At 35.1% G+C, this 24,564-nt stretch overlaps 1 protein-coding gene across 8 annotated transcripts in view; it reads right to left on the bottom strand.

The window, feature by feature from the left end:
- Window positions 1-24,564, bottom strand: part of Ulk2 (unc-51 like autophagy activating kinase 2) — a 104,591-nt gene that overhangs the window by 71,257 nt on the left and 8,770 nt on the right. For 6 of the 8 annotated variants that reach the window (XM_048786259.1, XM_048786268.1, XM_048786274.1 and 3 more), the window contains exons 4-12: window positions 17,314-17,346; window positions 16,805-16,841; window positions 8,906-9,079; window positions 8,380-8,453; window positions 6,782-6,883; window positions 5,535-5,593; window positions 3,399-3,481; window positions 1,529-1,576; window positions 1,154-1,242 (exon numbers count right to left, since the gene is read on the bottom strand). In XM_048786259.1, coding sequence (XP_048642216.1) covers window positions 1,154-1,242; window positions 1,529-1,576; window positions 3,399-3,481; window positions 5,535-5,593; window positions 6,782-6,883; window positions 8,380-8,453; window positions 8,906-9,079; window positions 16,805-16,841; window positions 17,314-17,319 — 672 coding nt within the window. In that variant the 5' untranslated portion in view covers window positions 17,320-17,346. The remainder of the gene's footprint in view (window positions 1-1,153; window positions 1,243-1,528; window positions 1,577-3,398; window positions 3,482-5,534; window positions 5,594-6,781; window positions 6,884-8,379; window positions 8,454-8,905; window positions 9,080-16,804; window positions 16,842-17,313; window positions 17,347-24,564) is intronic. The other 2 variants (XM_048786262.1, XM_048786263.1) reach the window with 2 other exon arrangements.

Raw genomic sequence — 24,564 nt, 5'->3', positions numbered from 1 at the left:
TAAAATAACACCCTAGGAGAGTACAGTAAGAAGTGGTGACAGCATACAGCATACTACAGGGACATAGCCACAACAATGTTTATAGAAGCACAATTCACAATAGCTAAACTGTGGAGCCAACCCAGATGCCCTTCAGTGGATGAATGGATTAAAAAAAATGTGGCATAAATACACAATGGAATATTACTCAGCAATAAGAAAGAATAAAATCATGGCATTTGCAGGTAAATGGATGGTGTTGGAGAAGATAATGCTAAGTGAAGTTAGCCAATCCCAAAAAAACAAATGCCGAATGTTTTTTCTGATATAAGGAGGCTGACTCATAGTGGGGCAGAGAGGGGGTTGCATGGGAGGAATAGATAAATTCTAGATAAGGCAGAGGGGAGGGAGGGAAAGGGATTGGGCAGGGGATTAGCAAGGATGGTGGAATGTGATGACATCATTATCCAAAGTACATGTATGAAGATATGAATTGTTGTCAACACACTTTATATTCAACCAGAGATATGAAAAATTGTGCTGTATATGTGTAATAAGAGTTGTAATGCATTCCGCTGTCATGTTTTTTAAATCAATAAAAATAAATAAATAAGAAGTGGTGACAAGAGTAATCAGAAGTCCTGAGGATCAGGACAAAGTACTTAAACTGGAGGGAACAGAGTCATGGAAGAAATGGCTTGGGAACTTCAGAAGAAGAAAAGAGGTTTGAGAAGAAACTTTAAGGGGTCAGTAATCACAATCAAACCAATAAAAATATGACTCCAAGGTCACTACTCCACACTAGAAATCCTATATAATCCCAACATTTATAGTATGCAGGTAAAATAAATTTTATTGCTTATTCACCTGTAATGGGTAGTCTTTGTTTGCAAGTATCATCACCAAAATCCTATAGAGTATAAAAACGTGGTAGTACTGTGCTCAGTGTTCAGAGGAAATGGCCCAGAGAGGTAATATTTTTTGCTGAAGCTACACAGTGAAGAAAGGAAAGCGGTTCAAAAATAGGTCCATTTGATCCAACTCTAACACTTTCTCTTAAACTTCAGCTTAATTAGTAAACACTAATAAAAAAAGAGCCTCCAGAGCAAGCTCCATTTGTGAATAAATGCAATAGCACTAATTCTGGAATTATTCTAATAAAATGGGAACTTACTGGTGGAGAAGCAAAGCGACAAGATGGAGAGCTGCCACAGGAGTTTCCAGGGACAGAACCAGCATATACAGGCACTGGGACTGGGCAAGCTGGGGAATAAACACAGCCAAAGAGCTATATCATACTATAGTACATTACAAGCACTGCCTAATAGAATAAGCTGTCAAAATTACTACATCTTTGTGTTAATCAAAAATTTGCATTCAACTACTTACTTAATTAGCTGCCATGGAGGCAACTAAAAATTACTAGATCTTTTTCAACTTGGATATGGATAGAAAAACAACTGCTATTTTGTAATACAAAATACTAATTTTTTTTATTAGCTTATATTCACTCTTTTAAGTAAAAAATGGAAAAACAAAGAGTACTCACATTTTTTTACTGGAACCTGCTCTAGAAAAGGATGGCTAAAAAATGCTTCTGCAAGGAAAAATGAGAATGTAATCTTTAAACAGACATTAATCAATGATAGCACAAAGGAGACAGGCAAGAAGGAATGGAATTATGCTGGAGCCAAAAAGTGATACTAAACAGTAATCTGAATCCACAAGAAGAAATGAAGAATACCAAGAATGACAGATATACAGATTTTTCACTATTTTTTTCTTTCTTCCCTTAACTTCTGAAAAAGACATAAAACTATATAAAGCAATAGGTATAATACCACACTGTTGAGATTATAACATAGATGTGACATATGTGACAATTACAGAATAAAGGGAGGAAGGAATGGAGCAATATCAGAAAAACAAAGTTTTAATATATACTGGGATTCAGCTAGTATTTATATGAAATAGACTATGCTAACTTACGATGCATACTGTAATCGATAAAGCAACCATGACTCAACAGCATTCAAAAAAAGAATCAATAAAGGAACTTAAACGCTATACTAGAAATCAATCTGTTTAATATATATCACCCCATCAACTGACAACTCTCAAAAATAAACCCCCAATCTTTCCTCCGTAATTCAAGTGGCTTCTGACAGCTGCACTTAGATATCTAATGATTATCTTAAATGTGACATATCCAGCTGGAACCCCTCTTCTGATCCCCACAGTCTTGCCCTATCCATAATCTTCCCTAACTCTGTAACCAACAACTCCACCCTTACAGCTGCTCTGGCCAAAATCCTCAGAGTTGTTGCTGAATATTTTCTTTGTTTCACACCCCACATTCAAACCATCAGTAAACACTGTTGCCTCTGCCCTCAGAAAAACGCAGAACCCAGCTTCTTCTCACAACCTCCACTGCTATTATACCAGCCTAATAAGCTGTCAAAATTACTACATCTTTGTGTTAATCAAAAATTTGCATTCAACTAAAAATTACTAGCTCCATTTTGTCTCACTTGGGTAACCAAGAATGTCCTGAAGAGTCTCCCAGCCTCTGACCTTCTCCTCATACACAGTCCATGCTCAAGAAGCAGCCAGATTTATCCTTTTAAAAACATTAGTCAGATCAATTTCCCTCAACTCAAAACCTTCCAATGGCTCCCATTACACTTTTAGAGAAAAGCCTGTCTTTAGCCGCTTTCTAGTTGTTCCTCAAGCTTCATGCATGCTCTCTACTCTAAAACTTTGAACGGGCTATTCACTCTGCCTGAACAGCTCTTCCCATACCTATCCTCATAGCTCACACTCATTTCAAGTTGATCAAATCATTTAAATGCCACTTTCTCAGTAAAGACCTTACTTCTGACCTTAAAATTTCAATCCTCTGTCCCTATTATTCTCATAGTACCTTGTACCTTCTAATATAGTATGCAATTATAGTTTATAATTTGTCTCCCCCCCCAATAGAATATATGCTAATGAGGACAGGAATTTTCTTTAATTTGTTTATCTCAGTACCTAGATTATAATAAGGACTCAATAAATATCTACAAAATTAGTGAAAGAAAATAAAGAGGGGCAGAATAATAAAATGATAAAAAAAGAAAATTTAAATTAACTGTAATTTGCAGAATACAACAGACACTACGTGGATGTGTAACGATGTGATTCTGCAATCTGTATGCGGGGTAAAAATGGGAGTTCATAACCCACTTGAATCAAATGTATGAAACATGATATGTCAAGAGCTTTGTAATGTTTTGAACAACTAATAAAAAAAAGAGAAAATAAATAAATAAATTAACTACTTTTCTTCTGACATCTTTATAGTATCAACTTTCAATCTCTTCAGAGTACATAAAAGTAAAATTAGAAAGCACACAAAATTTGAAACTATTACTTACCAAAATCCATTCTGTCTTTTTGGTTTCTCTGAAGCAAACCCAAAAGGAGATTAGCCAAATAAGGTGAAGTTTCTCTAGGAATACTGGGGAAAAGGAAAAAAACAACCTAAGTGGTAAGTTTATTTATATTAAATACATTATTTTTGCCTTCATTATGGCAAATATGGAAAATGTATATGCAGTTTCACAAATATAAAAAGACCACAGCAAAGCATAATATTTTGGTGGGAGAGGGTAGAGCATTACAATAGCCCTTGAGAAATAACATCAATTGTGACTATTATTGTTATTGGTTTAAAGTATTTACAAGAATAAAGCACTCCAGAAGCACAACACCAACATCTCTGAGTTTTAACACAACTTGCACAAATAGTTACTATGAAGCTCTCTATTAGAAAAAGAGCCACATCCAGTTTTGTCTGGAAAGGGGCAGAGCTTAAATAAGTACAAGTAAGAATATAATATCTTTGGGGCTGGGGTTGTGGCTCAATGATAGAGTGCTCGCCTAGCACATTCGAGGCCCTGGGTTCGATCCTCAGCACCATATAAAAATAAATAAATAAAGATATTGTGCCCAGTTAAAAAATATTTTTTTAAAAAAAGAATATAATTCTTTAATATGAAAATGGCAAAGCAATGGAAAAATGAGTAACAGTAATATAGCAATAATGAAATAAAAACCACAAAAGAATATTAAGGCAAATAAAAAAAAAAAAAGGTAGCTAGCTTTGCTGGGGTATAATTCAGAGGTAGAGCACTTGCCTAGCTTGCAAGGGGCTCTGGGTTCAATACCCAACATCAAAAGGAGAAGAAAACAGCCAATTTCACTAATGAAGAGAATAATGCAAATTAAATTATTATCTACTTTGTCCTACTCCATTTATGAGTCATCAAGTCTGGAAATTCAACATTACACGTTGGTAAAAATGTGAGGAAAGGGGCTGGGGCTGGGGCTCAGTGGCAGTGGGCTTGCCTAGCACATGTGAGGCACTGGGTTTGATCCTTAGCACCACATAAAAAATAAACAAAATAAAGGCATGATGTCCAGCTACAACTACAAAAAAAAAATTTTTTTAATAATTTTAAAAAATGTGAGGAGGGCTGGGGATGTGGCTCAAGCGGTAGCGCGCTCGCCTGGCATGCGTGCGGCCCGGGTTCGATCCTCAGCACCACATACAAACAAAGATGTTGTGTCCGCCGAGAACTAAAAAAATAAATATTAAAAAATTCTCTCTCTCTCTCTCTCTCTCTCTCTCCCCCACTCTTTCTTTAAAAAAAAAAAAAAAAATGTGAGGAAAAAAGCTTACATGGCTATTTCATCTGGGACAGCCTATTTGGAAAGCATACCTTTCAGTCCAATAATTCTATTTCTAGGAATCCATCCTAAAGAAATGCACCATGATATTGTGTACATACAAGTGCACGCCACACACACACACACACACACTAAAGTGTGCTTGTAGCAACCAAAAAATGAAAACAATAAGGACCTGATTAAATAAAATATGGAACACCTAACTATAGGACTCTAGATTGCCATTCAAAAGGATGCAGTATCTCTCTATATATTGTCATTGAATGTATATACTAATGTATATAGTAAGAAATACTAAAGTTAAGTTTCAGAACAATTCATAAAATACAGTGTAACTTGTCTTGAACTATATGTGTATGTGTAAACATACTCATAAATGAGCAAACATGTATTAAAAAAACTCCCACATAAAAGATTCGGAAAGACCCAGAGCAAACTCTCGTTAATCCTACAGAACAGGGCAAAGCATAGACAGGAATTTACTTTCTACTTTATGCACATTTATTCTGTCTGCCTCCCCACAAAGAACACATTTAAAACTTCTGTAATTTTTTATCTTAAATTTACTTTATATTTAAAAAACAAAAAATAAAATGGTCCAGCACTATACAAGTACCTCCACTGTGTTAGCAATTTTCTAATTTCCTGCCATAACATCACTGTCAATTGAAAAAACACTCACAGAAATACATAAAACACCTAAGGTTCAAATAAATAACACAATGCTCACAAAGAGTAAAATTCTACATAAAACACCTAGGGTTCAAATAAATAACACAATGCTCACAAAGAGTAAAACTCAGTGTAATCTAAATACATACCTAGGCATTAAACTCCTGTTTTTTTCATAAAACATCCTTAGGTCTTGAGGACTATTGGCCTGTTAAAAGAAAGAAGGGTGGGGAGCTTAGTTTCCTGACAAAAGTGGTGATGTGGGAGGGGATTTTAGAACTTCCAAATCATATGATCAATATTTGTATTCTTGAGAACTAGAATTTTAACTTGAAAGCCTTGAATTGCTGAAGGATTAGTCATTAAGGAACTGTGCAAATTCTACACATGGATATACTGTACCTTTTCTAAAGACAAACTGTTAAAGTTAAGAATTGTTATTCTAGGGCTGGGAATGAAACTCTGGAATTACACCTGCCTAGCATGTGCAGTGTCCTAGGTTAGATTCCCAGCACTGCAAAACAAACAAGCAAACAAAAAAATCTACTATTCTGGAGGTTACATGGTCTACCCAAAAGGTAAATTATTATTGTGTAAAATAGAAGTGTATTTAACTTAGGACCTTCAAAGAATTCAAGGAAAGGAACTAAGTATACTGGCACTATCCAAAATCTCCATAGGAATAAATAGCATCCTTATAGCAAGAGCTGCAGGATTAGTGAAACTGACTCTACATACAAATTAGATTGGAAAATTAGAAATTATTAAAATGGTTTCACTGATTTTGTTTAAAACATTTTGGGCAAATAATTTCACTTTGTTCCAAGTTTTCAGATTAAAAAAAATCTTTGTAACTAAGAAATTATAACATCGAAATATGAACTCAACAAAATTCATCATAATTATTATCTGTAAGGCCACTTCTTTACAGGATGGTAGGGAAAAAGAAGAAAAACCCAAAGTAATTTACAAAAAAACCTCAACAATTAACTCCCTCTCACCCAACATTGTCAGAGTTGGAGATAGGATTTCCAAGGATCTCCCAGATCAGCTCCAATCCTCACATGGATTCTAAGACCACAAAACCAGACTAAGCAGAAAGTGCTTTTGTCAATATTCACACCCACCTCCCACCACTGCTAGACTCCAGCCAGTTTTCTCTAGCCTGGAAAACATCCTCCAGCTTTCATGCCCAGTCTAATTACAAAAGGCAGGCAGATAAATGAAAAGCAAAAGATGTTCTAGCTGACCATAGCAGTTTCTTCCTGGAACAAAATCAAAGTAAGTCACAAAGGATCCAAAAACACTGCTTTCAAGGTATTCATTTTATAAGTCAAAGGCAACTACAAAATGAGAAGATTCCAAAACTGAGGACATAAAGAAAAAATCAGGCTACCTGAAAAGGTGGTTTCCCAACTAGGCATTGATATATCACTGTTCCTATGCTCCACAAGTCTGCCTTAGCATCATAATGTTGAGACATAATAACTTCAGGAGCCTGAATATAGAAAATTGAAGAAACATGAATGAATGTTAAATACATAATTAACATGCATGTATTAGTTGATTGGCTATGGTCACACTCATAACTACTTAAAAAATTAACACACTGTGGTATTTCTCTAATCAAATGACACTGCAATGAATTTAGATCGACATAATTATGAGGTCTTGAGATTTGCTAGCAAATCTCAAAAACAATGCCACATGAAAAGGAGAAACAAATATTTCTACATATTATGATGGACACAAAGTACAGTAAAAGTATTAAAATAAGAAGGAAAAATACACACCAATTATAGTACAGAACAAAGATTCCCTCAAAGTTATGAGAGGTGGAGTGTAGGTAATGAGATTAGGGAGAAGGTAACTGGGTTGTCTGAAATATTTTAATTTCTAAACAAAGCTCAAGCCAAACATGGCAAAATATTAACTTCATTAAATATGGATGGTAGGTTCACAGGCATATGCTACATTTTTCCCTACATTTTTTCTGCATTTTGAAAGCTTTTCCAATTACAGAAAAATTATGATGTAAAACACAATAATAAAATGTATCTTAACGGGCTGGGGTTGTGGCTTATTGGTAAAGTATTCACCTTGCACGTGCGAGGGCCTGGGTTCGATCCTCAGCACCACATAAAAATAAATAAATAAAAATAAAGGTATTGTGTCCAACTATAACTAAAAAATAAATATTTTAAAAAAATAAAATGAATCTTAAAAGCAAAGGCTTTTCTCTACTACTTGTTACAGGTATTTTTCCCACTTCTCATAAAATAAGGAGATAGGGGTATACCACACTAGCCCAATTAGAAGAATATAAACCTATCTTATATATAGAACAGGAACAGACATTTATTTATGTCACATAATTCTGAAGTTCCAGAATTAAGTTATTTCTAAACTTAATATTTCACATTAGGTCTATACATATAGCTCAGCAATAGAGCACTTGCCTAGCATATACATACGGGGCCCTAAGTTAAATTCCCAGTACCAAAAGAAAAAAAATGTTTTTCCCATTAGTTTAGAAGTTTCATAGCCTACAACTAACAGATATAATAATAGGTACATGAAAGCATAAAGAGAAAAGATAAGATTTTTATCATTAAGTGTGGGGCTGTCTACAGTTCAGGGATCTTGTCAAGACAGAAAACATGGAGAAAATGGTATTAGCAGAAGAGGTATTTTTAAATATTCCTAAGAACTATGTCAACTATTGCATCTTTATACTTAATGAATTTTTATTTTCAACTTAATAGGGTTTCTCTCTTATTAGTTATAAAAATTATTAAAAAATAAAGGCAAATGGACAAAAATGACTTAATTTCATAGCCCACTATGCTAAAGCAAAAGATAACTGCAGTACTGGTACTATAATTAACATCAATAATAGAAATAACAATGTTCAACCATATATAAAAATCAATATTACTCAGAAACAAGCATTATATTTAAATTTCAATGCTTATGGTGCACAAACTTACTTACCATGTACATTGGGGATCCACATAACGTTGCAGCCATCATATTACTGTGTAGGTAACGAGCAAAACCAAAATCCGCTATTTCACAAAATAAAAAGTAGAAAAACAAATGATACTTTTGGCTCACTCTTAACAAATATCATATGATTCTTTAAGACACAGGAATTGTGAAAAACAAAGAACTTACTGAATAAGTCTGCCACTGAAGGAAAAGTAGTAGCTATCTCAATTTCAACAAACTAAAAAATAGTAGTTATAATCAACTGTACAATTCACTACTCAACAAGTTGTGTAACCAAGGAATACCAATCTTCCCAAGTAAAAATGCTAATATAATAAATGATTTATTAATATAGCTCTCATTAAGTATCAATACCAGATACAGAATTTGAACTGTTTTCTTACTGACGGCTTCAAGTAAATTTTATACCAGAGCACCAAAAAACTGACAAAAGAAGCTGAACTAAAATTATCTAAAAATACTAAGTCTCAGAAACATCCTTTCCATAAAGCAAAACATAGCTGTTTACCTATTTTGATTCGAATACCACTGACACTTGACTTTCTGCGATTGGCGTAAGACAACAAAATGTTCTGCGGTTTGAGATCCCTGTGGATTATTCCTTTGCTGTGCAGGATTCGCATGGCAGCTGCAATCTGATGTAGAAACACTCTGATAGTATCTTCACTGAGAGTTCCTTTAGCTGGTAGAAAAGGAGTCACATAAATATTTAAGCACACAAATCAAATACCATCTGTATATTCCATCAAGAGAATTGAGTTGTGAAGGAGGGCATGAAAGGAATAAAGAACTAGGATTCATACTTATTCCTTTTTTATTTTAATAATTAAGTCTACCATGAAGGGATATAAGATTTCTCCAACATGGTAACCAAACTGATGTAAAGAGAGTTGATTTGCATTTGCATTTTTGTTTTCACTACGGTTTTTTGTTTTGTTTTGCTTTTCCCTTCTTGTATTTACTTGCAGAAGGTATAAAAACAGCTCTGAACACAAGAGGTGCTCAACAAATGCAGATCTCCTTTATAAACCTTCATGTTAGTCAAACACCTGGAATAATCATTCTTATTTAGACTCAATCATCACATAAGCATGAATTAAAAACAGGTGAAATCTTTGTGTGGCATCTACCGCCTCTTGTACCTGACAGGGATCTGAGCTCCTCATCTTTTTCCTCACATCTTCTCTGTTGCCCCAACACCCCTGACCCTCATAGGATCTTTCATAACTAAAGATACCTTTACAAGGGGGCTGGGGCTGGGGCTCAGTGGTAGAGTGCTCACCTAGCACGTGAGAGGCGCTGGGTTGGATCCTCAGCACCACATAAAAATAAATAAATAAAATAAAGATATTGTGTTCTACCATGCATGAGGCACTGGGTTCAATCCTCAGCACCACATAAAAATAAAATAAGATATTGTGTCTACCTATATCTAAAAAATAAATATTTAAAAAAATGGGGGCCAGGGTTGTGGCTCAGCGGTAGACAGCTTACTGATCATGCATGAGGCACTGGGTTTGATCCTGACACCACATAAAAAAATAAACAAAATAAAGGCATTGTGTCCATCTACAACTAAAAAATATTTTTTAAATGGCATTAATAAAAACAGATAAAACCAAAAAAACTCACTTTAAGGACTGGGGATATAGCTCAGTTCGTAGAGCGCTTGCCTTGCATGCATAAGGCCCTAGATTCAATCCCCAGCATCACAAGGAAAAAAAAAATCACTTTAAGACCTGAACAGACACTTCTCAGAGGAGGACATACAATCAATCAACAAGTACATGAAAAAATGCTCACCATCTCTAGCAGTCAGAGAAATGCAAATCAAAACCACCCTAAGATACCATCTCACTCCAGTAAGATTGGCAGCTATTATGAAGTCAAACAACAACAAGTGCTGGAGAGGATGTGGGGAAAAGGGTACTCTTGTACATTGCTGGTGGGACTGCAAACTGGTGCGGCCAATCTGGAAAGCAGTATGGAGATTCCTGGGAAAGCTGGGAATGGAACCACCATTTGACCCAGCTATTGCCCTTCTTGGACTTTTCCCTGAAGACCTTAAAAGAGCGTACTACAGGGATACTACTACATCGATGTTCATAGCAGCACAATTCACAATTGCTAGACTGTGGAACCAACCCAGATGCCCTTCAATAGATGAATGGATAAAAAAAATGTGGCATTTATACACCATGGAGTATTACGCAGCACTAAAAAATGACAAAATCATAGAATTTGCAGGGAAATGGATGGCACTAGAGCAGATTATGCTTAGTGAAGCTAGCCAATCCCTAAAAAAGAAATACCAAATGTCTTCTTTGATATAATGAGAGAAACTAAGAACAGAGCAGGGAGGAAGAGCAGGAAGAAAAGATTAACATTAAACAGATACATGATGTGGGATGGAAAGGGAGAGAAAAGGGAAATTGCATGGTAATGGAGGGAGACCCTCATTGTTATACAAAATTACATATAAGAGGTTGTGAGGGGAATGGGAAAATAAACAAGGAGAGATATGAATTACAGTGGATGGGGTAGAGAGAGAAGATGGGAGGGGAGGGAGGGGGGATGGTAGAGGATAGGAAAGGTAGCAGAATACAACAGTTACTAATAGGGCATTATGTAAAAATGTGGATGTGTAACCGATGTGATTCTGCAATCTGTATTTGGGGTAAAACTGGGAGTACATAACCAACTTGAATCTATTGTATGAAATATGATATGTCAAGAGCTTTATAATGTTTTGAACAACCAATAAATAAATAAATAAATAAACTTCAAAAAAAAAAAATATATCACCAGGCATGGTTGCACACACCTATAATCTCAGCAACTAAGGAGGCTGAAGCAGAAGGATCACAAGTTCAAGGCTAGCTTCAGCAATTTAGTGAGACCTTGCCTCAAAGTAAAATATCAAAAAAGATTGGGGATGTAGCTCAATGGTAAAAGTACCCCTGGGTTCAATCCTCAGTACCAAAAATAAAATAAAACCACTTTAATGACATACTGACATTTATGTTCTTAATATCTTCAGATAAAACAAATCAACATGGTATAAATTTTACCAAATATTTTTCCTGTGAGGACTGTTCTTAACTTGTCCTCCATCTTTTTATTCTCTGGGGCTCTTGTCCTGATGTTCAATGTTAAAAAAACAACAAACAAAAATATATAAAAATGAAATCTATATTATTCTTGGAAAAGAACAGAGTTAAGAATTTGAGCCAAGTACAGGAGCTCATGTCTATAAACTAGGAACTCAGGAAGCTAACAGGAGGATTCAAGTTCTGGGCCAGGCTCAGCAATTTAGCAAGGCCGTATGCAACTTAGTAAGACCCTGTTTCAAAATAAAAAATAAAAAAAGGTTTGGTGTCAACATACCTTATATATAATCAGAGATATGATAAATTATTGTATAATGGTGTATTAAGAATTGTAATGGTAATAAATAAAAAATCATTTAAAAAAAAGAATCTAAGCAGATAGAGGCTACAGGTGCTATTGTTAATGCTTGAGGGGTAATTTTTTCTTTTCATTATAGTTTTTTAAGGTTATATAAAAAAAAAAATAGAATTTGGCCATTAGCAGGAGAAGAGAAGATGAGGAGAAAAAAAAAAAAGACAGTGAAAATTTTACTGGAGATTACAAAAGAGTGCAGAGAGTGTTCAGGAGCAAAGTAAAATAAGTGGAGGATCATGGAACTTTAAGCCAATCAAATACCCAGTTTAGGTATTAGGCAATAGTATAGGCTTATAAATGAAAAGACATTCTTTTGAGTCATATTTCTAATAATCAAATATCTGTTTACTTATTTTATTTATAAAAAAAAATAAAAATAAAAAAGGGCTAGGGATGTGGCTCAGGAGTTAAGCGCCCATGGGTTCAACTCCCATTCCCAGTACCCCAAAAAAATGAATAATTTAGAGTACAGAGCTGGGGTGAAACTTAGTAGAGCACCTGCTTAGTATGTGTGAGGCCCTGGGTTCATCCTCAGCACTGAAATAAAAAAAAATACAAAAAAAAGAAAAAAAATTTAGAACATATTCTTTCAGATCTACTTTCTTGTAAATGTCAACATACACATTACTTCATATTAGCTAGTGGGGCAAATCAATGATGTTTTACTTAAAATTACATTCCAACAAAATGGATATCACATCTTTTTCATTTTACTCATTTATAATTTCAGTTTGGGGCTTAGAATAATTTAGCTACTTTAAAATTACTGCAGGTGCTTAAAACTTATATCTATGTCCTGTGACATAACATTGAATATACCTGAAATTTATCTGATTCAGAGTCCAAATTCTAACACTTATCCCATGAGGAATAAAAACAACTACCAACTTGGGGCTGGGGTTATATGGCTCAGCAGTAGAGTGCTCGCCTCACACGTGCAAGGCCTTGGGTTCGATCCTTACTACTACATAAAAATTAATTAATTACAACTACAAAAAAATAAATACTTAAAAAAAACAATGACCAACTTTAAGCTGTTTCAAACACAATTCTGGAAACTGAAATTCTCACTTCAAAAACAGCAAAGGCAGTGACAACGTCAAAAACTATTTTGAATGAATTCTTGAGGAAATTAACATCAAAAGAGTAGGCTCAGCTATAGATGCCACACTTAGAATACTATAACTAATGTTAAAACACAGTTTACTAATTAATTTAGAAATTTTTTTAAGCTTCCAATTGACAGAATTTATTTTCTATCTTTTGAAATTGTGAATTTTTATTTATCAGAGCATATAAAAGGTTTGAATGATCATGTTATCATACAATGGCAGTCGACCTTCCAGACATTCCAGACCTTGCAAACCAGAGCTGTGTGATAGAAATGCCATGTGAACCATACATGTAACTTTAAATCTTCTAGTAGTTATATTTTTAAAAGTGGAAAGAAGCCAGGAGAGGTGGTACACACCTGTAATCCCAGCAACTGGGGAGGCTGGGGCAGGAGGATCACTAGTTCAAAGCCAGCCTCAGCAACTTAGTGTGACCCTGTCTCAAAATAAAAAACAAGAGCTGGGGTTGTGGCTCCGCGGTAGAGTGCTCGCCTAGCACCTGTGAGGCACTGGGTTCGATCCTCAGCACCACATAAAAATAAATGAAACAAAAGTATTGTGTCCAACTACAACTAAAAAAAATATATTAAAAAAATAAAAATATTGTGTCCAACTACAACTAAAAATAAATATTACAAAAAAAATTAAAATAAAGGTATTGTGTCCATCTACAACTAAAAAGTATTTTTTAAAAATAAAAAGGGGGGGCTGGGGATGTGGCTCAAGCGGTAGCGCGCTCGCCTGGCGTGCATGCGGCCTGGGTTCGATCCTCAGCACCACATACAAAGATGTTGTGTCCGCCAAATACTAATAAATAAATATTAAAAAAATTCTCTCCCTCTCCCTCTTTCTCACTCTCTCTCACTCTTTCTTTAAAAAAAAAAAAAAAAAAAAAAAAATTCATTTGCAATCCTTCTGCTCTGACTGTCTTCTCTTGATTTAAAATGTCTTTCTAGGGGCTGGGGTTGTGGCTCAGTGGTAGAGTGCTTGCCTGGCATGCACAAGGCACTGGGTTCGATCCTCAGCACCACATAAATGTAAAATAAAGATATTGTGTCCACCTAAAACTAAAAAATAAACATTAAAAAAAATAAATGTCTTTCTAGGGCTAGGGATGCGGCTCAGTGGTAGAGCACTTGCCTAACATGCATGAGGTACTGGGTTCAATCCCCAGCACATTAAAAAAAAAAAAAAAAAAAAAAAAAAANACTCTATTTAGGAAAAACAGTATATTTTGCCAATAAATTTTGAATGATGGCAGTCAGGGCACATGAAGTAAACCTCGTCTCCCTAAGTGCCTAGATATGAAAGGATATAGCTCAGTTGGTACAGTGCTTGCTTCACATGCACAAGACTATGGGTTCAATTCCCAGCACCACCAAAAAAATAAATAAATAAAATAAATAGAAAGGGGGTGCCAGGGTGTGGCTCAATGGTACAGCACTTACTAGCCTAGCATACATGAGACACTGGGTTTGATCCTTGGTACCATATAAAAATGAAAACAAATAAAAGAATAAAAAATAGTAATAAATAAATGAATACAAAGGGCTAGAGATGTGGCTCGATGGTTAAGTGGCCCTGGGTTTAATCCCTGGTACCAAAAAAAGGAAAGAAAGATGAAATTAACATATTTAACCCAATACATCCAAAATTTTATCATTTTAACTTGGAATGATATCCAAAAATTAATGAGATTTAATCATTCTTTTGTTCTATTTAAGTGCTAAAAACTCAGTATGCATTTTACACTTATAGCACAAATGAATTTAGCCACAGTTCAAGACCCCATGTGGTCAGTGGCTACTGTGTCAGACAATGCAACTGCAGGCAATTCCTTAAAGACCATAACATTTTTTATGTCTTTAGAAGTATTTTTAAGCTATAGGAGATCCCCTTATGGACTATGACAGAGAAGTTCTGGAAAGAGGTTAAAAAAACAAAAATTACACAGCAATTAAGTGATATAAATATTAGAACTAGAACTATGATTGCCTGGTTAATTCCAACATTCAAACTCCACTATTTGGTCCCCTGATTTAACAATACTACTCTAGAAATATCAAACACAAGAGTTCAACATCAAGTACATAACTGTCAAAATTAATTTAAATCTGCTTCACTGGATAACATGCTTGTATTGTTTATGAAGCAAACTCTAAGCTGATTAAGTACTGTAAGCTGATATACGTACCACTTGGTCTGACCCTAGCACAAAGATGTCTGTACCAGGAACCCTTAGGATGTCAAGGAACACAAGATTCAGAGACAGACAGCAAGACAGAGCAAGATGCTTCCTAGCTTCAACTTCTTTCACTGATAGTGAATCAAAGTACTCATCTTACTGCATTCTATCTACTCAAGAAAGACAATTTGAAAACATCGTTTTATAAACTGACAGATTTTTTTTTAATCTATCAAATTCAGGACAATAGTTACCTATAGATGAAAGATGGGAATGGAACTGCAGGAGGACTTACAAGAAGTTTCAACTGTATTTATAATTCTTTTTTAATTTGGAGTGTACACCAGTGTACTTTGTTATTCTTTACACAGATTGTGAATGTGGGCAATATTCTATATTTTAAAGGGTTGTTTTTTTGTTTTGTTTTGTTTGTTTGTTTGTTTGAGTCATTGTTAATTGCACTCCCTGACTGTTAGGTAAAATCAAACATTTTTTTTTAGTTGTAGAAAAACATAATATCTTTATTTTTATTTATTTATTTTCATGTGGTGCTGAAGATCCTACTCAGAGTCTCATGCGTGCAAGGCAAGCGCTCTACCACTGAGCTACAACCAAATCAAACATTTTTAATAAATTGTTTCTCTTTTATAAATTGTCCATTTTGTGTGTGTATTCACTAGCCTTAATGCTTTTACCACCAATTGCTACAATCTGTTTATAGGCTGAACGTATTAACAGATTACTTTCATTTTGCATATTTCCCTTGCAATTTTTAAGTGATGAACAAATAGATATTAGCCTCCTATATAGCATCATTAAAATAAAATACTTTGGAGGTATACAATTTGATCTGAATGCTTCAAAATGTATGCATTTTGGGTACAAAATTTCAAGCACCTTGTCACATTTAATCCATTACAATGCTATTGAATTTTGTTGGGTTTATTATAAGAAATGTTCCCATAAATAGATTCTTGGATACATTCTTCCCCTACAAATTTTTTATTTTATTTTTTAATTTTGGGTTGCTAGTGGCAACCTCTTCAAGTCTTTTTGTTCAATTGCAGAACAAGGGATTGGATCCAAGGGTGCTGGCACTACCACTAAGCCACATCCCCAGCCATTTTTATTGTTTATTAAGACAGGGTCTCATTAAGTTCATCAGGCTGGCCTCGAACTTGTGATCTTCCTGTTTCATCCTTCCAAGTTGCTGGGAATACAGGCATGTCACTGTGGCAAGCTGAAATTTTTTGTTTCTTGTTTTTTGTTTTGGTGCTGGCAATTAACCCCAGCCTTCATTCATGCTAGGCAAGCACTATACCACTGAGCTAAATCCCCAGCCCCTCCAATAAAGTCTTTTGAAGGAGAGAGATTCTATTTGGTTCCTTTCCTCCTGGGGAAAGGATCCCCTTTTTCACTGCCAACAGAGACAGCAATAAAAGGTAACTATATGTAAATAAATATGAAAAAAACTCACAATAAACAACAACTAATCAGCAAAGTGACTATGAATTAAACAAATACACAAATATTTATTGTTTCTACACAAGTGCAGGAAAAAGATAGCATATTTCAGAACCATCTCTGAGGATTAAACAGACTGCAATATTATCTTTATTGAACATTCTCACACATACAAAATTACCTTGCAAATAATCTGCCAGGTCTCCACCATTGCAATACTGATACACAAAAGAAAAAGTAATTAAAATTAAGATAGCAATTCAAGATAAACTCAATCTATTCTAAGTCAAATTTGCATATAAATGTCATCAAAAAACATCATAATCAAAATTTTAAATTTTTATAAAGTAGAATCTAAATCACCAAATCAATTTTATTAATTTAAAATTTCTTTTTTTGAGGGGGGCATACTGGGGGTTAAACTCAGGGGCACTCGACCACTGAGCCATATCCCCAGCCCTATTTTGTATTTTATTTAGAGACAGGATCTCACTGAGTTGCTTAGTGCCTCACTTTTGCCAAGGTTGGCTTTGAACCCATGATCCTCCTGCCTCAGCCTCCCAAGCCAATGGGATTATAGGCGTGCACCACCATGCCCAGCTAATTTAAAATTTCTAATAATAAACTAGTGTCAATTTAAAAGTACAAATTAATTGAAATGAATTCAATAGAAACTTGTATAATACCTACCTCCATCACCAGAAAGACAGAGTTCGGCAATTCCTAAAAAGTAAACATATTAAATATCACACTTAAAAAAACTAAATGCCAAATTTTAAAATGATACTTTAAAAACACACTTGATCATTATTAAATTAATAAAGTGAACACACAAAATCTATCAGAAAGTGAAATGAAAAGTCCCAATACAATGATTTAAGCACCTCCTCATCAAAGTCAAAGCAAGGTTTGATAACGAGGACACAATTTATCAAGAAATTCAATTCTGTTTATGAAAAAAACTAAAGAGCAATTCATCTAACCTAAAACAATATCTCAGACAAAGAGCATGGTAAATTTACTAATTATGAAAAAGGGAAAGATTCTTGGGTCCTTAGGGAAATAGTTGCACTTTGTAAAGTATGAGTTGGGGGCTGGGGTTATAGCTCAGTCGGTAGAGCACTCACCTCACACTTGTGAGGCATTGATTCAAGCCTCAGCACCACATAAAAATAAAATAAAGGTATTGTGTCCATCTACTATAAAAAAATTTTTTAAAAGTATGAGGTGGGCAGCAAAATGACTTATAATCCTTCCTAGTAACTCCAAACATATTTTTTTAAGTCTGATTTCTAGAACACATGACTCAGGATGCACTGTTCTTTTCTCCTGGTTTTTATGTTTACTTGGGGCAATCACATAATCAGGCAAATTGTTGGCAAAAAAGGTTCATCAGATGTTACACCAAGATATGTTCCAAGGTTGTAAGGCACTAATTTGAGAAATTTTACAAAGTCCTTCAAATATATATATAGCTCCAGGTCTGTTTCTTGAGTAAATAATTCAAAGACTGATTAGTTGGCTCTTCAATGACAATTTTTATAACATTAACTAGATTTTAAATTGGGTCTCCCTTGGGTTTAAGCCTATGCTCAAATGTGATTCAAAATATAGTGCTTCCAGGTAGCACCTGGTTTCACCAAGATCCTAAAATCAAAAGATAAAGTATTCAGTGGGAAAAGGAAGAGGGCAGGGCAGAAGGGGGGCAGTTTAGAGCAGTAGTACTCAGAGTTGGTTCAAAGATCAACAGAAGAGGTCAAATTCCCATTTTGGTAGTTATTCACAATTTAACAGGTATACCTAACTATTTAGTTTTCTCCATTAATTCACTATCTAATAAACAATTATCAACAATTATCTCACACTAGCCCACTAGTTAACTACAGAAATTAATGGAAGAATTTGAAAAGGTTTAAAGCAATTCTACAAAGGTAATTTTGTCTGCTGAACCTAATAAAAAAACTCTGGAAGTGGAGGTGTAGCTCAGTATTACTGGGTTTCATCCCCAGCACCTCACCTCCAAAAAAAAAGAAAAGCAACAAAAACTAGATATCCATTTTTAGGCCCTCTTTATTTCACCTTTATAATAATTCAAATTTACAAAAGTCTCGGTTCATCCAAATCAGTAATATAAACTAGTGCTTCCTGACAGCTGGTATAGATAGCATTCTTCCCTGCAACAAGGATCAACACAAAAACTGCCATGCAGTTACCACAGGTCCAAATGCTGCAATTCAAAAGACCTCAATGTAAAAGTATGTCTATAAAAAAACTCAGGACTGGGACTGAGTTGTAGTTCAGTGGTAGAGCACTTGCCTAATATGTGTGAGGCACTAGGTTCAATTCTCAGTACTGCATATAAATAAATGAATAAAATAAAGGTTCATCAACATCTAAAAAAATTTTTAAAAAAAACCTCAGGATGATTTGCTAAACATTTCTCAAGAAGACTAATAAATAATCAAAATACATTCTGCCCAATCGATGCTTTGATCCAAGAGGTATGCAGAAGTTCACAAGAATGGAGATGCCATTTTCTGTTAAGGAAGGAGGAGCCAGTTTCTACCATAGCAGGACCCCAGAATGAAAAGCCTACAAAACTAGCTTGACTTCCTAACAGCAGGGCTCCACTGACAAATCAGAAAGGAGGCGAGAACAGCCAGCACCTAAAAGCTGAGAAGATCAAATTTGTAAGAAATAAATGCTTCCTCACATCAGAAATGAAAACAAAATATATTTATAAGAGTTAAATCACCTTTACTGCGAACCAAATAGTTTTCCTCACAAAACTTGATCAAACCCAAACCAAATATCATGTAATCCTTAAAATAATGAAAAATCATTCAACATTGACAACTTTCAATAATATTTTCTTCTTCTCAAGTATAAAGTACAATATTATCTCAAATCAGTGTTGCTTACTCATGTAACAGCACCATATCCAAATACTGCAGAGAAAAGAGAGCTAGGAATTCTTAAGAGAGGCTCAACAGCCATAAATAACTTCCGCTCACTCAACAGAAGAGGTCAAATTCCCATTTTGGTAGGTATTCACAATTTAAGAGGTATACCTAACTATTCAGTTTTCTCCACTTATTCACTATTTAATAAATAATAAATGAAATATCCTGATCTCTCATGCACACCTCCTTTTGCCCACCTTCAAAGCCGTGAAGATCTCATTCTTTTCTCTTGAATACCCCCTCCTTTTAGGCCCCCTTTACAAAATAGTGCATTTTTAAAAATGAAGTACATAAGTAATATGGAACATAAGAGACAGGAAAGAGTTAAAAAAGAAAAAAGAAAATGTTCTTTTTCTTAACAGAACCAGTCAAGTCACTTATAGACAAATTGAAACAACTGGTATTGGGACACCAAAGAACTTCAAAGAGAGGGACTTGTATAATCAGAAAGACTGAGAAGTGAATCAGAACACCAAGAATTTGCCATGGCTACACACTTCACATAAATTCTCCTTTCCTGATACCTAGAAATCCTCATTCTCTGCTTCTCTCCAGCACCTCCAACACACAAAATTAAAGTCATAGAACTTTCACTCCATCATTCCCCTACTCAAACTCCTTAATAACTAAGAATTAAAACCTATAAGAGTTAAACCTAGTTACTGGGCTGGGGATATAGCTCAGCTGGTAGAGTGCTTGCCTTGCATACACAAAGCCCTGGGTTCAATCCCCAGCACCACCACAAAAAAAAAAAACCTAATTACTAAAAACCAAAAAGAGATATTATGAACAATTGTAAGCCAATGTGAAAAACAATTTGATGAAAAACACAAAATGATAAGAGAATGAAAAAGCTCTTAGCTATTAAAGAAATTGAACTGTAATTTAAAACCTTTCTACAAAGAAATTCCCAAGATTCAATGTAATCTCAATCAAAATCCTAGGATGTTTTGGTTCTACAGAAACTGAAAAGTTGATTCTAAAATTTATGTGGAAATGGAAAATGTCAAAAATAACCAAATGTAATCTAGAAGAATAAAAACAAAAATTGAAAGACTTATCACTATGTTTCAAGGCTTAACTATAGTAAGAAAAAAACAATGGCAAAATCCTGGAGTTAGAGAGTTTAGAAATGAACCCACACATATGTGGCTACTCATTTATGACAAAGGAAACACTACCAGACAAAAGGAAAAGGGTATCTAGGTCAATAAATGGTTATAGGTCAAATGGCTGCCCATTTGTAAATGTGACTAAATCCTGACCTCTATTTCATGCCAAACATAAAAATCACTTCCTGGTGGATGGCAGAGCTAAATGTGAAAGGCAAAACAATAAAGACTAGAAAAAAAATACAGAATATCTTCATGACTGTAGGGTAGATAAAGTCTTCTTAACTAGGACACAAACAACTAAATACAAAAGGAAAAAAAACAATAACGTGGACTACACTGAAATCAAGAATTTCTGTTCATTAAAATAAACCACTAATAGAGTAAAAAGGAAAGTTACAGTGTGGGATAAGTCACCTCAAATACATATGTCTGGTAAGACTCAAGTCCACAATAATATAAAGAAATACAGGGGCCAGAGTTGTGACTCAGTGATAGAGTGCTGGCCTCACATGTGTGAGGCACTGGGTTCGATTCTCAGCACCGCATATAAATAAATAAATAAAGTCCCTAAACAACTAAAAATATATATTAAAATAATATACTTTAGGGTCTAAATTGCTCAGGCTGGACTCAAGCTTGCTATCTTAGTCTCCCAAATCACTTAAATATTACAAGTATATGTCACCATGACTGGCTAAACTCCAACAAATTAATAACAAAAAGGCAACCCAGTGGAAAAACAGGCAAGATATTTCCATATTAATTTCAAAAAAAAAAAAAGATATTTATTTATTAGTACTGGTGATTGAACCTAGAGGTACTTTGCCATTGAGCTATATCCCCAAGCCCTTTTATATCTTTTATTTTAAGATAGGATCTCACTAAGTAGCTCAAGGCCTCACTAAATTGTTGAGGCTGGCCTTAAACTTGTGATCCTCCTGCCTCAGCCTCCCAAACTGCTGAAATTACAGGTGTCAGCCACCACACCCAGCATCAAAAAGATAATTATATGGCTAATAAACATACAAAATGTGCTCAAATCAGTAGTCAACAGGAAAATGCAAATGAAAATCATAATTAATGTCTAAAATTGCCAAGTGTTGGCAAGGATCTGCTAGTAGGAGTACAAAGCAATTCACTGGCAGTTATCTACTAAAGTTGGGCCCCCACATGCCCTATGATCCAGAAATTATTCTCCTAGAGACTGTCCCTAGCTATACTTATTTCAGCACAGAAGAATGGTGAAGGGGAAACTGAAGGAGAAACCACAGCAACAAGCTGTTTTCACTGCTCCTATGAACTTCTTAAGGGGGCGCTGAGGTGGAGAGAAAGTAAAAATGCTATAAAATCAAGAAGGAGGTAGATTTGGAAAAATGTAAAGTCAGGACCAATTAAAAAGAAAAAAAAAATGTTTAACTGGGGATGTATCTCAGTGGCAGAGTGCTTGCCTAGCAGGCTCAGGGCCCTAGTGTCATCCCCAACATGGGGGATGAAAAAATAATAATAATAAAGTTGCATGCTTCCAAAGAATGTTTAGTGTATGTACACTTACATACATGCATTAACAAAGGAAAAAATGGGCTGGGGTTGTGGCTCAGTGGCAGAGAGCTTGCCTTGCACATGTGAAGCACTGGGTTTGATCCTCAGCACCACATAAAAATAAATAAGCAAAATAAAAATATTGCGTCCATGTATAACTAAAATAAAAAAACAAAGGAAAAAAGAAAGCCCAGGTCAATGGTGTACAACTGTAATCCCAGCTTCTTGGGAGGCTGAAGCAGGAGGATTACAAATTCAAAATCAGCCTGGGCAACCCAGCAAAACCCCATCTCAAAAACATGGGTGTAGCTCAGTGTTAGACTGCTTGTCTTGCATGCAAAGGCCCTGGGTTCAAAAGAAAGAGAGGGGAGGAAAAAAAGGGGAAGGGGGCAGGGAGTAAGAGAGAAAAAAAGAAAAAAAAATCTTTATAAAAGCATATACAGGGGTTGTGGCTCAGCAGTAGAGCATTCACCTAGCACGTGCAAGGCACTGGGTTCGATCCTCAGCTCCACATAAAAGTAAATAAATAAAATAAAGGTATTGTGTCTAACTACAACTAAAAAAAAATATTAAAAAAAAAAAGCATATATAGGGCTAGGGATGTGGCTCAAGCGGTAGCGTGCTCACCTGGCATGCACAGGGCGCTGGGTTCGATCCTCAGCACCACATAAAAATAAAATAAAGATGTTGTGTCCACCAAAAACTAAAAACTAAATATTAAAAAAATTCTCTCTAAAAAAAAAAAAAAAAAAAAAAAAAGCATATACATAAACTTTAGAAAGATCTCCAAAACTGATGGCCAGTAAAAAACGATGTTCTTTCAAGTTGATAAAAGTACAAATTGGTCTGGCTGTGTTAATGGAACTTTGGCTTTTACTCTGACAGAAATGAGGAGCCAGTGCTAGAGGAGGAGTGTACCCTGATTTGCATTAGCAAAATCATTTTGATAAAAACATTGAGAATAATACTCTTCGGAGGATGGAAGCAAAGGAACAGAAACAAGTATCACCAGGCAGTACTTCAAAAAATGTTTTCACAATTCACATTTCTGTAACTGGCACAAGAGACTATCTCACACTATTCTGTTCTCAACTCTACCTGTGAGAACTACTGCACTTTTAAAAAATATTTTTGGGTTTTTTTAGTTGTAGTTGAACACAATACTTTTATTTTATTTTTAAGTGGTGATGAGGATCGAACCCTGAACCCCACACATGCTAGGCGAGTGCTCTACCACTGAGCCACAATCCCAGGCCCGACTGCACATTTTAATTTCACCAATTGGTTTGGTGAGAAATGACATCTCACTGTAACTTTGATTTACATTTCCCCCGAGTCCTTGTTTGTGAGTATAAATACTTATACTTATTAGTCATTTTATTTTTCTTATGAGAACCAATAATTTACATCCTTTGCTTATTTTCTCTTTGGATTATCTTTATCAATTTGAGAGAATTTGTACACTTTAGATATCAGCCTATGGCTGTCATGTTGTAAATATTTTCTCAAATTATTTTTTGATAAATTTTTTTGTAGTTGTAGATGGACAGATGCTTTTGTTTATTTTTATATGGTGCTTAAGTATTGAACCCAGTGAACACATGCTAAGCAAGCACTCTGCCAGAGTAAAAAACCCCAGCTCATTCTCAAACTATTATTTGCCAATTATGCTTTTTTATACTTTCCTGAAGTATAATTTATATACACTAACACAAACTTAAATTTAAGTGTAGAGTTCAGTGAATTATAACAAATGTGTGTATATATACTGAGATTATCCTTCCAATAAAAACATGTTATATTTCCATCTCTCCAGAAAGTTCCCTTGTCTCCCTTTGACATCTGTTCCAGCTACCAAGGGGCACTCCTGTTCTGATTTTCCTCATTTCAGACACACTTGCTTAGTTCTGTCTCTTCTTAACATGCTGAGATTCGTATGTGTTATATAGCATGTACTATTTGTTCCTTTTTATGGCTGCATGGTATTTTTTGCCATATAAAAAGTTTTAAAAAAAAAATCTCCCTACTAAGCTATGACCCCAGCCCATTCCCAACCCCCCTTTTTTTGAAACAGGTTCTCACTAAGTTTCCAAGGCTGGCCTCAAATGTGCAATGCTCGAAGGGCACAGTGGCCCATGCCTATAATCTCAACAGCTTGGGAGGCTGAGGCAGGTGGACTGTGACTTCAAAGCCAGCCTCATCATCTTAGCAAGGCCCGGAGCAACTCAGCAAGACCCTGTCTCTAAATAAAATATAAAAAAAGGATTGGGATGTGGGTCAGTGGTTCAATCCCCAGTACCAAAAAAAAAAAAAAAAAAAAAAAA

Source organism: Marmota marmota, unplaced genomic scaffold, assembly GCF_001458135.2.
Source record: "Marmota marmota marmota unplaced genomic scaffold, marMar, whole genome shotgun sequence".
Taxonomy (NCBI): Eukaryota; Metazoa; Chordata; class Mammalia; order Rodentia; family Sciuridae; genus Marmota; species Marmota marmota.
Note: the sequence above shows the minus strand (reverse complement) of the source record. Positions and strands in the feature narration are given on the sequence as shown.